This window comes from Lates calcarifer, linkage group LG17 (genome assembly GCF_001640805.2).
Source record: "Lates calcarifer isolate ASB-BC8 linkage group LG17, TLL_Latcal_v3, whole genome shotgun sequence".
Lineage (NCBI taxonomy): Eukaryota > Metazoa > Chordata > Actinopteri > Centropomidae > Lates > Lates calcarifer.
The window spans coordinates 2,258,734-2,276,499 of NC_066849.1; the positions used below are offsets into that span (position 1 = coordinate 2,258,734).

At 38.8% G+C, this 17,766-nt stretch overlaps 1 protein-coding gene across 1 annotated transcript in view; it reads left to right on the plus strand.

Annotated features, from left to right (window-relative positions):
• The window catches only part of LOC108878813 (inactive N-acetylated-alpha-linked acidic dipeptidase-like protein 2), a 330,935-nt gene that overhangs the window by 67,935 nt on the left and 245,234 nt on the right, over window positions 1-17,766 (plus strand). Inside the window, exons 5-7 of the mRNA XM_051077222.1 lie at window positions 3,752-3,928; window positions 5,886-6,063; window positions 9,318-9,479. Of these exons, the coding sequence (XP_050933179.1) occupies window positions 3,752-3,928; window positions 5,886-6,063; window positions 9,318-9,479 (517 nt within the window). The remainder of the gene's footprint in view (window positions 1-3,751; window positions 3,929-5,885; window positions 6,064-9,317; window positions 9,480-17,766) is intronic.

A 17,766-nucleotide genomic window follows, 5' to 3' on the forward strand; every position in this document is an offset into this window, starting at 1 on the left:
TTTTTGTCAGTTTAATGTTTCACAATAGATTCGGGTAAGAAAAAAAAAAAAAAACATATTGTTTGATGACAGTACACATGTTCAGATCTGTGGCATAAAATCTGAACACAAAATATTCACCTTCACCTCTAACTCTTTTCTTTCCACCGTTGCTATGGACACAGCACTTCCTGTGTTGGCACTGTATTTAAATATTATAATAATAAAGGTTGTGTTATTTGTACTTTACTTACTGTCAATGAACCCTAGGAGGATATTAAAACCAGCAATAAATGATATGCTCATGGTAAATTGAAAACATGTCACCCAGTGACAGTGTAGCTTTCTGATGTGAGGAAGAAGATAAATCATGCTTTGGATTCACACAATATACCTGTTAGTTGGTTTGGGTCCTATTTACAATACCATCCATCCATCCATTATCTATACCACTTATCTGTTAAGGGTCGTGTGGGGGCTGGAGCCTATCCCAGCTCGAACCCAGAACTCTCTTGCTGTGAGGCCACCGGTGCCGCCCATTTTCCAATACCAAAAATATAGAATTTCACTTGACTTATCGTTTGATCTGTCACAGATATGAATTAAATTTGGCAGAAGTGTTTACATTGAGCATGGGGGTATCTATGCTGGCTTGTGATCATAAAAAGTGTAGTTACGTGTTGCTGTGTTTATGTATCTTTCTATCACATTTCAGGATATGTAAAACATCAGGAAAAGTATTTAAATGCTGTTATTGCTATTTGTATGGGTCTCTGGAATCAGCTCCTTCAGCAACTGATTACCTTTTGTTAGAGTTCTCAACAGTTGCTTCAAATCCCCAAATATTCTCCCCACATCTTGGAACTTGTAGGTTTGGTGGGCAGAGTTGGCCACTTTAACAAAATTAGGAAATGTGTTTTGAGAGGTGAGGGACTACTCCAGTTTTGCACAACTGACAATCAAATTGCATGTGCACAAAAATAAAGAAAAGAAAGAAAAGGAAGAGAATGTTGTTACAAGACTTTCACTTTCTATCTGTGATAGGTATCAGGCTAAAAGCCCACTGCAGTGGCTCTAACAGGAGGTCAGCAGTTAAATGAACTTTTGTTCCATCTAACTGAGAGGATCCTTCATCTGCATTGAGCTAGAAGTAATGAAAGTGTGGTGGAGCATTGAAGATTGATGCCAGGGAACTCCCAGACCTCTTCCCTCTGCTTTTTACCCTCTCGCCTTCATCTATAAACACTCTGCCACTTTTTCCTGCCTTCCTGTTTTAAACTGTTTTGCCTTGTGCCTCTGCCACTTTCTCTGTCTTTTCTCTTTCCTCTCTGTTCCTATCTTCCCTCCTCTCCAGGACTCTTCCTTTAATTGTCTCTGTCTATTTGTCTCTCTACCCCCATTCTCCTTTCTGTCTCAATCTCCTCTTGAATCTGTTTTCGAAAAACAAAAATGGCTAAACAAGGACAATTCAGCAATCACTCAGACATCTGTGACCACTTCAGGACTGAATTGATCTGTAGCTGTAAAATGTCTGATTAACAATCATCACTATCACCAATGATTACTGTATTCTTGGGGAGTTCTATGGGTATGTGCTCAGCAATTGCTGGAAAGATCTGAAATGCAAAAGGTGTAACATGGAATGGGATGCCATCTTGGAATATGATATCTAGTCCTCATAATAACTCAGTTGTCATCATTGTGACTCACTTACTTGAAACTTGTTCAAGTCATCCTTGCATAAAGCCCTCACATTTCCTAGGAATGATTTATGTATAACCCTCAAAACCAAGGCAAAGATCAATCAGTCATCATAATTGTCTACCTCTATGTGTTTACTGGTGAAACCTATAAAATAAAATAAAATAAAATAAAGAATTGCAATAACTTTCTCTTCTTAAGAAGCTCTAAATTAATTTTGTATGGACTTGGAGAAGGTGTTTTCTAGTTTGATACTGTATCTTTTATATATTTATATTTTTTATATAAAAGATACAGTGTATATAAAGTTATATCCTTTAATGTGTAAATATATTTGTTATTAAACATGCTGCACAAAATTATGTGCTTGATTCATTTGAAGATACAAAAGAAATGACACTCTTACATAAAGCTCCTCTGTTTTTGCACAATAAAATTAGGCACAAGTGTAATGAAATCCTGTCCTGAAATCCTGAAAAATCATATCTCCTCTGAAGAGTTTTTTTTTTTTTAATTATTATTATTATCCACTAGTTATTACATCATCAGCTTTGAGCTCCACATGGTTTTCTGCTCATGCTTCCTTTATTTTATTTTATTTTCTTTGAGTGCAGGTGGTTTGAACCTGTAATCATTTGAATAAACCATCTAGTGACAGAAAAAGATCTCCGCACACTTAGATCCATGCAGTGTTTTCACTTCACTGAGCTTTAGGTCTGTCAGACCTTCATCAGAGCATACAAAACTCAATAATAAGCAGACAGACAAAGATACACAGTCACCTTCTAATCATCCACTACACCTGTGTCAACCATCTGGTAAAGTGACAGCTTTTCACTGACCATCGGCCTGTAAGTTTGACTGCAGTTTTGAGGCTCAATTATGAGGTTCAATTTTATTTAACTATGTTGTTTTTTACCCCAAGCAGTTATCGATTGGGCAGTTAATTTGCCCATTCACGGTGGATTTGGATGATGGACCATGTAAAAGGGACTGTTGAAGATGATGACACACCAAGGCACTAGCTGGGAGGTTTTATAAAGCTGACTTACCCCCACACACATACAGTCTACGAGCATGTGATCCCATCCCTGGTGAGGTTTAATGATGCGTTGTTGAACCCAGAGCTGGGTTTATGGGGCAAAACACAACCACACATACACACACACATTCACCATCTCCCAGTTCACACCACACCTCTAAAGCCATGAAGTCGTGTTGCACATACAGATCCAGTACTTAACTCTGTGTCTTGGCCTAACTAAGTTTCTCCATCACATTAATGTGTATAAATGCAGCCTGTGCAGCACCCTGTGGTGCTTTTAGTCTTCATAATTGTGTGCTGAGAGGCTCTGGTCAGTCACTTAGCCCAAGTAGCTTTTAACCATATTCATCACATTTTCTACAATATCCAGCACTAATGTAACATCCATTAGCTTGTGTCGAATGAGCAGTCTTGATCTGACCCAGGTGGCTTATACCAGGCTTTCAACACACAATTCCTGAGTTAGCTACAGACAGCTTCAGTATGGATCGTACACGTCAATATGCAGTGCTAACAAAGAATGCTCTGGTTGAATTCTAAGTGTATTGGAATGCACTGCCTGTTCTGTAAAGTTTTGGTACACTCTTAATAAGTAAACAGATACATTGATAGAGTTCTCTTTTTTTGACTGGGGCTCATGTTCAGGGGGATTCTATGAGTGAAATTCATCACCTGCAATTATTTCAGTAAGGCTCTAGCAATGAACCCTGAGGTTGTCCAGCAGAAATGTTACACCTTCCTTAACATTTGTCAAAAGTACATCAACTGGCAACACACTGTGTTGACTAACCAAATACATTTAAGCACTTTGAATAGGGCAGTTTTGCTGTTTACATTGTGACTGCCGATCACTTTTATGGTGTTGCAAAAGTCTGTTATAGCATATGACATGTCTTCAGAAATGAATCTGTTAGTCAAACTGGATTTTCATTTCCCTTTTACAAAAAACTCATACGTTAGTTACTTATGGAGCTTGACTTCTATATAACACTGACTTAATATATAATACTGACTCCACTATTTCAGGTGACATCATGGCATATAGGAAGGTGTGTGATGCACAAGGTGGCCCACTGGTCAGTGAGGTTCTGCACTGCTCTGGAGGTCTGGATCTTGACTGGGACCTGGACAAGGAGGAGCTTCAGGAGCCAGGGCCCAGCATGGACCGCATGCAGATGCAACATGTAGACTGCCAGAGATCAGGTAGGATTTGCTCCCTGTTTCCTATAACCCCTATGTCAGATAAGAGACTGGCTAATATTGCAAAATATGTATTTCTTAGGACCAATTTTGTAATAAAATTAGTTAAATCTATCCATCAACAGTCTAGCCATAGTGACCAACAGACTCCAAATTTCACTTCAAGTTCAGTTGCACTGGCAGCACTTTACAATTAATCCACAGCTGATAATTGCTGTCTTTTCCCAAATCCTTTGTGCATAATGGCGTTACAATACAATAGCTGTTTTTCAACTTCTAATACATGAAGATTGCATATTGCAGTCTATCTCACTAAGAGCAGTATAATGTGTTTATGAGGAAGTGATTAGTTTGCTCTACTAACAGGACAATTAAAGCTCATTAAATGTAAATGAATGCTGTCTGGTTGATGTCATGACAGTTAACATGAGTTTGTGAATTATTTATAAAACATTTTCTCACATTAATGAGAATCCCACAGCTCATAACAGCACAAAAATACAACTCAAACCAGCTGGTTTACAATGTTAAATCTGAGTTGTACTATGCACTTTGTATTATGGCATTTTGACTGTGATATACCTTAATGTGGTAAGGATTGGTTTGTTTACACAACATACTCATACCAGATTCATCGTGCATTGTTGTACATGATCTTTCCTCATGTATGTAGAATTTTACATGATGCACATATGATTTGTGTAGTTTAGGCTTAGGCTGGCAGATTATTCTTTTCCAAAATGGTAGCATCATGCCAAAACAAACCTGCTTCATGCTTTTGATGATCTAAAAATATGTTTTGCAGAGAAATTCTTCAGAAACTCTTAGACATAATTTGAAACAACATGTCACTGTGAACTGAATACTGTATGTAATGTGAAAAGTTTGCCACCACCAGCAGCTACAAAAAAGAAAAACTTCACAAGTACCCTAAAGCTAGACTTGAGTTCCTCAGCTTTGAATTGTGCCTGGAGTTCTGCATCAGTGGCAGTGTTCTATCCTCACAAATGCCTTCTGAAGCAAGTGGGCTGATCATTTCAAAACTAGGCATTAAGTATTTACTCCATTTCCCATTTACAGTTTCCCCATTGCAGTTGGAGTTTAGTACTAGTAAGTTATAACTAACTGTCTCTGTGGTAGAAAAGACCATAGAGGCTGATGATTAGAATATTGAAATTTGTATTGTGACCTTGACATAACAAATTTTGTTTTAAGACTGTGTTACTGTGATCTCAATGTAACCCAAAGTATCCTCTGAGAGATATGAGATTAAAAAGACAAAGGTATATATTTTAACAGTCTAAGCACATGATCTAAAGCACATAGAGCAAGTGCATTTAGGGCATGTCCAAATCCACTTCAGCTAGTTTACCAGCAGAAAAAAGGTTGCAGTGCCATGCATAGAGTTCAGAAGGGTTGTACTTTTCTTAATTAGTCATGGGTGTGTTTTGGGTGTAACATGCAATAAACGAATCAGATCAGAGTACTATGTTTACCATCTTAGTGCAGCACATTCACATGCTAACATTTCTGATTTAGTGCACACAGTGGGAGTCTGATTAGTATATCATAATTTCAACAAATTCTGACCTGATGATGGTGCCAGATTTCATATCAGGACTCACCAAAGTTGCAATAATATCATCTTGTAATGAACATGAATGTCTGATCCAAGTTTTATGGCAATCCTTCTAGGGGATCAGTCAGTATTCTTTGTCCTCTGGGGACAATGAATTTCTATACAAAAACTTTCAGTAGCTGTTTTTTCTGAATTTATCCCAAATATGGCTAAGAATCTAATGCAATAATCATCTCTTATAAGGTAGCCTCTGCCAGATCCTTATGTCTAATGAAAGGGTACTATATCATAAATGGCAGTTGTTATTTATTTCACAGATTTACACCTAAAAACACTCACATTTTTAAACTAATTTTGCTCATTTTTCATTATCATTTACAGGGTGCTCAGATCCTGGCCCTGACCCTGACCCTGAGCTGATGGAACCCATCCAGCCATCAGTTTCAGTTTCACCACATGGGCGGTTTGAACGACTCCAAGAAGATCCCAACTACATTTCCCACTTCACCAGGACTCCTGGCCATAAAGGTCAACGACGACTCCACTGCTTTTTGCTCAGGTAATTCAAGGACTCCTGAAGTAGCCTTTGTAGACACAAGTCAGAAATTCTTTGCTACAGGTACTGCACGTTATATTTACAACATGTAATTTTGTATTTCAGTGCTCTGCTTCTTTGGTTATGGCACTATCATAGTTGGTTATTACAAGAGGTGACCATGCAAGTGAGGAAGATAATAAAGAGATGAAAAAGAAAGAACTCTCTCAGAGAGTTATCAAAGGCAGTTGTATTTTTTTAAAAAGTGAGTGCACAGAAAATAGAAAATGACCTGATGCAGCAAAAGTCTTGTGGTTAACATTTGCATTGTTATGAACCGCCCTCAAGATTGTTCTCCAAGATGTACACTAGACCTACATATTTCCTACATATATTCTATTTTAGAGCTCTATGGAGTGATGAAACCAAAAAAAAAAAAAAGTATCGAGTATGGGGTAAAGAGGAACAGCTCATGACTTAAAGCTTACCTCAGCTGTCAAACATGATTGTAGGTCTGGTATAGCTTGGACATGTATTGCCCATCAGTGGTTTTACTGCTGACTGAAGCAACAGGTTGAATGCAGAGGTATACAAGAGCATTCTGTGTGCACAGATTCAGCCAAACACATCAACACTAACTGGAAGACATTTCATCCTTCAGCAGGACAGCAATCCTCAACATATGGCCGAAAAAGGCTGAGTCAATATCCTGATCTCAGTCTGACTGAGCATGCATTTCTCTTGCTGACCAGACCAGATTTAAAGTAGAGAGACCTCAAAACAAGAACTGAAGGTGACTGTGGTGAAGGCCTAGGAGAGCATCACCAGGGATGATACAAATTTTGTGGTGATGCCTCTGGTTCCAAGACCTCAAGCAGTTATTGAAATTTGATGATTTATTTATTTATTTATTTTGGTGCTCATATGGCTGTATCTCCCACACAGCTCTTTCTACAGTGGTGGAAAAAAGTTTTGGACACTCCATGCATTTGTGAAATATTGCATTAAGAATTACTCTTAGGTCTTCAGGTGCAATTTCTTTTAGTACAGTCACAATTAAAATACTGAACAAATCCTAAAAAAAGTCATTAAAAACTTAAAATTGATTGGTTCCATAAAAATAAATTTTAAAAAATTTGAGTATTGGGTCATTTTGGTACCAGTGATCCACTAATGATGGTCGTGCTTCATGTCTATATAAAGCCAGCATATTTGAAAGTTCTTCAGAGACAAAAATGGCTAAAACAAGGAACCTAACGCAGGAAACATGCCTAAAGATACCGATTCTCACCCAGGAAGGGTACAGCTGCCACCAGATAGCCAGGAAGTGCAGATGCAGTCCTTCAGCAGTTGGATACATTCTGCAGAAATACAGACGAACCACAGCTGAAGACAACCAAGATCTGGGCGTCCAAGGGTTTCTTCAGCAAGAAATGATCGCATCCTGATCCGCATATGCAGGGAAAACCACCGAATGACATCACAGGAGCTTCAGCAGCAGTGGTCAAACCAAACTGGTGTCCAGTGTTCCACCCGCACTGTACGTGGCCAACTTTTAGATCATGGCTTAAGGTCCTACAAGGCTGTCGAGAAGCCCCTGATCAATGAGAGACAGAGGTTAGCCCGGCATTGTTGGGCCCAAGCACACAAGAACTGGACAGCCAGGAACTGGAAGATTCTGTGGTCAGATGAGTCCAGTTTCCAGTTAATGTGAGGGTACGCAGAAGGCCAGGCGAAGCATTATCTCCAGCATGTACAGTACCTACTGTCCAGCATGGTGGAGGCAGTATCATGGTTTGGGGATGCAGGAGTGCTGCTGGTGTTGGTCATCTCACTGTCTGTGATGGCACATTGAACTCTGCTAAGTATTGTGCCATTCTCAAAACCCACATGCTCCCTTCTGCACGTGCACTGTTGAGGTCAAAACTGGATGTTTTAAAAACATAAACATAAACATCCCTTGCCACACATCCAGGGCCAGTAGAACTTGCTGCAAGAGCACTGTATCCAGGTCTTAGAGTGGCCAGCTCAATGCCCGGACATGAGCCCCATTGAAAATCTGTGGTGGATTATCAAAAGGTCTGTTTCAAAGCGTAAACCAAAGAATTTAGAAGAATTGAAAGGAGTAATTCAAGAAGAATGGGACAAGATTACCCCTCAACAGTGTGAAAGGCTCGTGGGGAACATGCCAGCCAGGATTAGAGCTCTACTGCGTGCTAATGGCAGGACTACTAAATATCAATTACTATTCTAAGTCATCCAAATCATAATAAAAATGTGGTACATTGATGGTGTTTGATTAGAATTCTGGCCCCTGCTATTAACCAGCTTAAACATATCACCATGGCTTTATCTATCTATCTATCTATCTGCGTATTATTCCACTTATATAAATTGAATTGGAAATGGAAGTACTTGCCTTTGTCTCCTCACTGCTGGAACCACATATCTTCTTACATGACACTTCATCGTACCTCTTTTAATGTCATCATCTAGCCAGAATATATTTCTGTTACCCCTTCCATTGCCATTAAAGGTCTGTGCCACATAGGATAAGAGTGAGGCCTGACAACCTCTAATATTCCCACACACCCATCCAATTGACACAGTACTTGCAAAGATGGAAAATGAATGATGACCTGAGGCATTCAGCCACTTGCACCAGCAATGTGTCAACCAGTGGCATGCAGTCACTTTTACAGATGAACAAGCATGCATATAATAATGAGTGCAATATTATAACTGATCTCAGACTGGTGGAAGCTGAATTCAGGGCAGCCTTACAAGCACACTGTAGCTATCTATACCTAGTCACCTGTCAAAGATCCCAGGATTATCTACAATGCACACGTGCAAATATCCAAATGCTGCTCCCCCTTCTGCTTGACAAGCCCCAGCCTTTGTCAGTGGGACATGGCAATGCCCACGAAAATTAAAGAAATTATAGATGCAACAAGCTGGTGGGTAGTGTAGCTTCTAGGGACAGTAAATTACAAGATGAATGTAAATAAATCTTTTATGGGACAGAGTGCTGTTCTAAGATGTGAGATGCTTCTACTTTGGTGTTGTTCTGCTTGCCTTGCTTGTCCTTACGGCATGCCACTAGCATGTTAATAGGTAATAGCAGTCTGTATAAGAATACCATGAGATACTGTTGAAAAAAACAATAAATGGATAATAAAATAAAATAATAAATAAATAGAACATTTTTTTAAAAAAGGCACAGACATGGCATAGTCCTTTTGACTTATTTCTGACCTCACCATCATTCATCACAGGTACTTCCTGGCAGCAGTGGCACTTTTTGTCCTGGGCCTGCTGATTGGCTGGTTCACTCACACACCTTCTGTCAAACCACCTGTTCCCCCATCCGACAGCTCTGACCTGCTGGAGGAGCTGCTGAGAGGAATCACAGCTGACAAGATAGATGCTCTTCAGAGGTAAGCTTTCAACTCAAAATCACAATTTACTGAAAATGTGCACTTTCAAGAGCCCTTTTCAACTCATAGTTTATGGCTTTTCATTGTTCCTGTGGTAATGTGTCTGGTGGTAAAGAGAGCTGACAGAGAAAGAGGAAGCAGAATGAGCATCTAGACAACACAATGTGTGGTGTATTTGTTTTTACAACTTTCAAAAGCATAAATCAGCAAGATTTAAATGACTGAAACAGGTTGAATATAATGATTATTTCAGACAGCAGTAATTGCTGTATAGTGTAATTTTGTTAGTTTTATCTCAGAAAAGCATTTGAGAGTCATCTAAGAGAGTCATCAACAACTGTAATTGGTTATTCCGATATGGGAATATCCCTGCTGGAAGTAGGTTGACTCACAATTGTTTTGTGTTAGTAATACAGAAATTGGCAAAATGGGAAAGTGTAAAACAACATGCAACTTTTACTTCATCAAAGAAGGTAAAGTGAAATGTACATACATTTGTGTAGTATACAGTCAAGGCTCTCTTCATCAGAAGAAAAGACAACATGGCGTGTTTGTTCATTTAAAATGACCTGTGTTTACATTTTCCTGACAAACAATTGTGTGTAGCTTTAGGAATAATGACTCCTGTCTCTGAGAAGCAAAGGTAAGTTGCATGACTAGTAGCCACAAAACTTTGGAGAAAACTGGGATGGAAGGGGGGCTGTACAAATATTCCACCTTGACACCAGAGACCATCAGTAGTGTTTTTGTCACCACAGTCTTTCTCTAACCTGAGGTAGTTTTAGTTACCTAAACACAACCAAACCTTATTCACAGAGGCAAAATGTCAAATTTTGACACTAGAGACCAGTGTTTACATCTCCTCCCAAAAGGCAGTGTTGGCCTATCACAACCTTGACCATGATGTCAAAGCTTATGAACTGACAACAGAGATTGCTGTCCCTATCCTGTCTGCTTCCTTCAGTTTAAAGGTACTGTATGGAAGAATTTGAAACATTTTACATGTAATAATTACTTTTTTTATTGCCAGTGTGTGAAAAGATTCTAATGTGACATTAAAAAATTAGCCGTTCCCTGACTCTCTCTGTTGCCCCTGTAGACTGATTTCTATGTAAAGAACTCAGGTCAAGTTCTCAGGATGCTCACTCCCGAGGGCTTTGTCACAATAAAAGTCTCTCTTCTGTACCGCTACAGCACTATAGTGCACTATCATTAGCTTCAAAATGAAGTCCACCACCATTATGAAATGACTGACCCCAGCACAATAAATACTCTTTCACAAACTCCTCGCAAGAATAAAAAACAGAAAACTTTATCTCATGAAGCCCATTTGACCAAACATCAGAGCGACAGTGGGGGGAACCTCAGTCAGCTTCAAAAGGGCATTTGATTTCTGGAGGGACCTTTGTTACTGCAAAGCCTGTGAAATTTATTGTGTTAATGCATTCTGTTAGCTTGTCTGGGTAGCAAACTACTGTTTAGAGTGGAGAATGTCTGCTAGTTCATACCAAACTCCTAGGGCTGATCTGGCTGGTAAATTGGCAATTTGATAATTACTCCATGGGCTAACAAACCAACACCAGATCCCTGCAGTGTAGCTAAATTACAGCTACCTGACTGACCTTTGCTTGTTGGCTCTATAACTTTATCATATTTGTGCAACTTGTCATACAATTACTAAATCTGCTATGAGCTGGTAGTAAGAGCCAGCTAACCATCTTGAGGCGCGACAGTCTCGTAACAGAGACTGTAAGCATTTTTGGCACAGTTTACAGGACTGTAATGACTCAAGGCAGCTGGTATATCCAGCCATGATCTTACTTTTTAACCTAAAATAACCTTTTTGTGCACATTGAAATAACACATTTTCCACACAGCATACATTTTACGCATCTTGCAGCCAAAAACAAACCACTTACAACAAATAACTAGTGCCCATTTAAAATGCTTTGGATCATTCAAATAAAAATCACCCTGGTGCCCATATGAGTCATTTTGGAAGAAATTTACAACCTATTTAGTAGTTTCCATTTATGTTGGTGGATTTAATACAGTCTGAAAAAAGGAGTAGGTGAATACTACTGATGCAGGCACTAAAAGAAGAGCAGAGAACGACAAAATATGAGGAGAAAAGAGGATTTTAAGAAGTTGTTGTTGGATAGGTGAATCTGCTGTTATGATGGAGTTGAGTTCAATGGATATTCAAAGGAGGCAACAAACAGGTATGAAAACAGAGAGGATCATAGTTTGATGCCCCTGAGATCTAAGATCACCATTACCAACAGTCTGACCTGTTTTCTTCTAGCCAGGCACTGATCTATTTATATCCAAAGATGAAGGGAAAGACTCAGATAGTATAGAGAAAGAATGGGAACAAGAGATAAAGACTCTCAACCAGGTAGCAAATCTTCTTTTTTTAAAAAACACTGATACAAACCTCCATCAACCTGAACGCTGCCTTCTCAAAGCCAAAGGATCATGGGATGCCTGGGTGTATGTGTCTCTGTGAGATAACTGGCTTTGCCACTGAACTGAGACAATCATGTCACCATGGTTTCTCTCTGAGTTTTCCATGCTTTTCATTATTTGTTTTCACAGATTTACATTTCTAGTTGCCAGAAACACCCCCACCCACCCATCCATAACCACTAACCACACACACTACATCTATACCATCTGTGAGGATGACATGTGTTTGTTTCTGTTAATGAATGACAGTGAAAGAGTTACTAATGAAATTAAATGATTATTTCCACCACCTACTAGTCCTCAGTTAATTAATACATAATTTACTATAATGTATTTATCTATGACCTCTGTGTACATTGCATGTTAGATCAGCATGAACTATAACAGCACTGATATATACAGCCTCACACTATCTACTAACTACTGATGGCCTATAGTTGACCTATACTGTAGAATAAGCCTCATTTTCACAATATAGAGAATTAAATTAGCTAACTATAAGTGAGTTCCCGCAGAGACACCCAGTCAAGTAATAATATGAGCTCATGTTATGGTTTTGGTCATTTGATTTTAACAGACAATGCACCATTTGTGCTATGAGGCAAGGTCAAAAATATACCATAGTGATTATAGTTAAACAGTCTCTTACACATTTGAAATCACATGCAACTAATTTGCAATAGAGACTTACATACAGTGGCATCATCTATTGGTAGTCTGAAGGAAGGTGTAGGTGGAGAACAGGGTGGGGGATATGCATACAAAGTGCTTGACTATGGGTGCTTTCATACCTGTAGTTTCCACCAAGGAAAAACAATATGAAAACATTTCCTTTTAGTACTAGTCTCTGTGTCATTTCAAACTAACTGACAGGGCTACACTTAGGCTCTCACACCTTAAATTCTCATCTAAGGTATTCTAATAATATCTCAAATTGTGGCCAGCACAAACAAATAAATGCCATGAGAGGAAAAAACAAAAAACAAAAAACAAAACTTAAGGCGAGTGGAATAACCTACAGCCTACTATAACAGTACACATGATAGATTGCTGTTGTTCCAGTTTTTTAACCAGAAGTGTTTTCATACTTTAATAAATTCCTGTCTTCTTTGCTCTATTCCTGATTGAGAAAGACCTAACAGAAGCAGAGGGAGACTGAGGAGACTATGGCAGAGGGGGAGCATATTTTAACAGCTTTGCATGACTGGACAGGGGAAATATCTTGGTGTGAATTAATTGCTGTTTGGTTAGTGGGATTCTTGCACATTAAGTGATTGTTATATCTGCCTGAGTAGTTCCATATTCAACAAATAACAACACGTGTATTGTTTGGAATAGAAAGGACTGCATTTAGCACAGATAGATAACTTCTGCTTGTGTTTATTATTGTATGCTTTCACTCCTCCCTGTTTCCTCCAATGTTTTTCCCTCAATAGGGTGTCAAGTCAAAACATAGCAGACTTTTGTTTTTCAAACTCACCACTGTAGAAACTTTATGCAACCAATTCTTTGGGAATTTACACTTCAAAGAGGTGTGTAAGCATGCAGAGCTACTTTGAGAGAAACTGGATTAAGTTCAAATCTCTAGAAGATGGTTTCCCACTGCTTGTATCTTAGCCTGTCTAATACTTATCTCTCCTGCTAATTGCAGTAGTGTAATAAATTCACTGTAGATGTAGAGAGGTGCATTTTATTTCATGGTTTTTATAGTTTTTGTCTCTCTGCATATAGCCCATTTGAGAGTGCATTTGTGAGTTTTTACTGAGCATTTTTCATTTTTTTGTGGGGTGATAATCCTTGAGATGCTGTTTTTAACCCTTGGGCTGTAATTGCTACTGATTGTGGCTAGATGATGTCTTGGGGTGACAAATCTCTATCTAGCTGATATGGCTTTTACTGGATCTTGCTGTGCTGGCATCAGGACAACAAGCATCATGGATTACTATCTTGTAATAGTTTGAACCTATCTGTTGCAATGCAATGTGTCATTTGTTCTTAGAGTACTTTTTGTTTATATGAAGACATTTTCTGTTGGCCACAAATCAATCAACTATGGACCTTATATGCACAGTTAAAAGGTTTATTAATATTTAATTCTTTTTTTTTTTTTTTTTTTTTTTTTACTATATTTGTGGAGTCAGACAGCTTTGTGGGGATCACAATGCTGGATACCACAAGTCTAAATGGCTGTCTAGAGTCGAGGGTCAAGACTTTATTTTAAGGTTAGGGGTAGACTCAGGTTTAGGTTACAGTAAGGGGCTAGGGAATGAAGGTGTACAGTGATGTGTGTTAGGTGTACAGTGATGTATGTGTGTGTGTGTGTGTGTGAGAGAGAGAGAGAGAGAGAGTTGGCATGCTCTGGTAATCATCACGTTGTGGGGACAAAAATCTGTTTACACAGTCACGTCATGGTGACCTCTGACGGTGTGGGGACAAAAAATCAGGTCCCCATGAGAGAAACCCTATTAAATGAGGGCAAGAGCTATTCTCAAGGTGCCTGTGTGATTTTTAGCATTGGCCCATTACACAGTCAGTGTGTGTGTGTGTGTGTGTGTGTATGCTCACTTCCTCGTCCCCATAATGAAGGATTTTAGCAGCACGTTACAGGCCGCAATCTACACGGTGGATGAAGAGGAGGATTATTTGCAGAAGATATACCAGCTAATGACCTAGGAATTTTTCCAAAGAAGCAAAAGTGAAACACAAGGTAAGCACATTTGTATGACAAAACAGAATGACCACTATTCAACTATCAAATTAAGCTGATTAGCTTTCATTGGTTAGCAGAATAGCTAGCTAGCTAGAGAGGCTGTTTTATGAATGTAAATGTGATTTTTGTTCCTATGAATTTAGGATCAATATTTGTACTGATGTTAGGTAAAAGTGAATTTATGAGGTAGCTAGAAAAACAACAAACTGTGCAGGACGTATCCTTAAAACCCAGCACAATTTTTATATGTTATGAGTAAATGTATACACCACACTACTTGAATGTTATTGGATGCTGGCCAAACATCATGTTTACTGTGTCTGAAAATACACTAACTAGATATCTAGTTACCTACCTAAGCTACCTAAAACAGGGATTAAGGTTTTCAGTGTTATCTGGTTGAATTAAACAAGGATTTGTAAGGCGAGGTTGTCTGATGCAGTAAGTTAGGTTCAAACAGTGCTTGAATTCTCCCTGGAAATATGATTCTGCATGATTTTGTAAGAGATTAGAGACTAAATAAAAAAAGAAAGTTGCTACCGTCAAGACATTGGGTCAGATACCTCAGAGTTCTTTTTTTTGTTTGTTTGTTTGTTTTGTTTTTGTACCCATTTACTGTAGCTATCAAGTTGATTCTACTTGTCTCCCCAGTTTAACGCTATCCTTTATTTCACTATACTGTAAAAACAAAAAAGAAACTTAATCGCTGTTTGTTAGATAGTGGCACTGGATAATTTAACAGTGGGCATCGTATGGCAGGATCTGGACTATACAGACAGGAAAGGTCACAGAGGGCAGAAAAACAGAGAGAGTTTCCTATGTTTCCATCCTAAGAGGTAAACAAACCCCTTTAAAGTTAGTAGACCACAACAACAATATGTTTCCCATATTGTTTTCTTTTTGGGTCACATCTGCAGTATGTACATCGAAGTGACCATTTATTCCTTGTGTTTTCATATTCTAAAATAAAGTAATAAAATATGTATTTACAGACAACCAGCATTGCAGCTGATTCCATGGCAGTGGTTGATTCCGATCCTTCTCTATTGCCAAAGAATCAGAAAAAGAGCCATTAATTCAACAAATGATACATCAACTCTGTATTGTCATCATTCTGTAGTAAATGCAAATTGTATATCTTCATGAAAATGCTGAATTTTTATTTTGTATCTTTAAGGTTAGGCCACCCAGATGAAGAAAAACATCCTGGCAGCAAACAGATGATGGAAAGGCGCATGAATTGATTCATCACATCTTGTATTGTACCAGCATAAACTGACTGTGAGAAGTATTTAAGGGCTGAACTGGGAGCAGCAGAAACTGAAATAGTCTACTACTCCATTACCACTTAGGACCTCTTGTAAACCTCAAAATGACTTTTTACTTACTATTTGCTCTGTCTTGTAGTTTGCACACATCTCTGCATTATACACATACATTTATTATTATTATTATTATTATTTCTGGCCACTGATTTCTCTGACTTTATTCTGGTGCCCTCAGCTTGTGTTTGCAGTCAGCCATAGTCTATTTGATGATGAGTTCGGTCAGGCCAGCAACTGATTTAGAGACAATTGTGGGTATGAATTACTACAATGGAAGTTTGTCAGTGATTCTAGCTCGTCTGAACACCTTAAGTATATTAAGTATTAAATACAACTAGAATAATTAAAGACAAAACTGAATATATAACTGCAGATAGCCAGGCCTGCAGCCTCAAAATCAGAAGCTTTTTATTCCACTTCACTTTATACTCTTCAGCTGATTATGCTGCTAATTGACTTTGTCCAGTTTAAAGAGAAAAACTGTAATTTATTCTGACATTTCAAAGACTTTCAGATGAGCTGAACTCTTTGTGGAGCTCAACGAAAGACAGGGATTTCGCAAGTTTTTGTGAAGAGGGCTGAACTACCTAGAAACAGTGAAGTGCGAGCAGCTGAAAGTGGGCTGAACGGAAGAGTGCTTGGTAAGATCACCAGAGTCATGTCTCAGTAAAGTCATTGGAAGGTTTTATGGAGGTGTTGCTGCTTAAGATGCTAATCAGTGAGGTGAAGCAATGGTAAATTCTCACTCCCTGCTTACAGCCTTGTTTCTCAGTCCTCACCACTCACAGTGCTTGTTTCCTCAGAGGACTAAAGCATAGAGCTGAGGTTATATATGGAGGTTATATATGATGATATGGCCTTGAAGTTATAATATTTGTTTAATAAACACAGACAACATCAAATAAGCAATATATGCGGGTGAGAAAACAGGTTTTACACGTTTCTGAATGCCTATTGTGCGTGTATGCATGAGCAATATGACTAACAGCAAAGAATCTGTACACTTTTTATGTTGTATGTACTAGTGTAACTGTGGGGGGGTGGGACAGATGTATGTCTTTATGGCAATCAGTACACTCATGTACACTCAAGAGTTTAGAACAGTTCTAAAGGCGCAGAGAGAGGCAGGGGACACCCTGGATAGGTCGCCAGTCCATCGCAGGGCTGACATAAATAGATAAATAACCATTCACACTCACATTCACATCTACGGACAATGTAGAGTCACCAGTTGTGCTAACTACTGCACCACCGTGTCACCACAAAGTGATATATGAAATGATAATCAGATGGACAGGTGGTGGAAGTGATGGAGGGGTGTTGTAAGGAAGTGGTAAGGGATAATGACAGTCCTGCAGCACAAGACCCCAGTGACAGAAAGACATAATTAAAGACACTGCTCAATATGATCTGACAAGACTGCCCTGAACAGTGCAGGTGGAATGTCAGTGCTTTAACCAGAGAGAGAATATAACATAAAATAATAATTGCTCCTAATTTTAGATGAGGTGTTTGTCAAAAGCACCTTCAGTAGATGTAAAGTGTGCCGCATGCAGCTCTGATTCGGAACCATGTCCCAGCATAATCTATCAGTCTACAGGTTTTCATCCACCCTCACATCACTGCAGCTCATTTCACTGATTACTTCCTCTTTTCATTAAAGTTGTGTTAATCAGTGAAATCAGCTGCTTTAGTGACTGATTGCAGTGACTTTGGCCATGATAGCACAGGGACTTTTCCACATCAGACATTTGTGGATGAATTAACATGAGCACCTTAAATT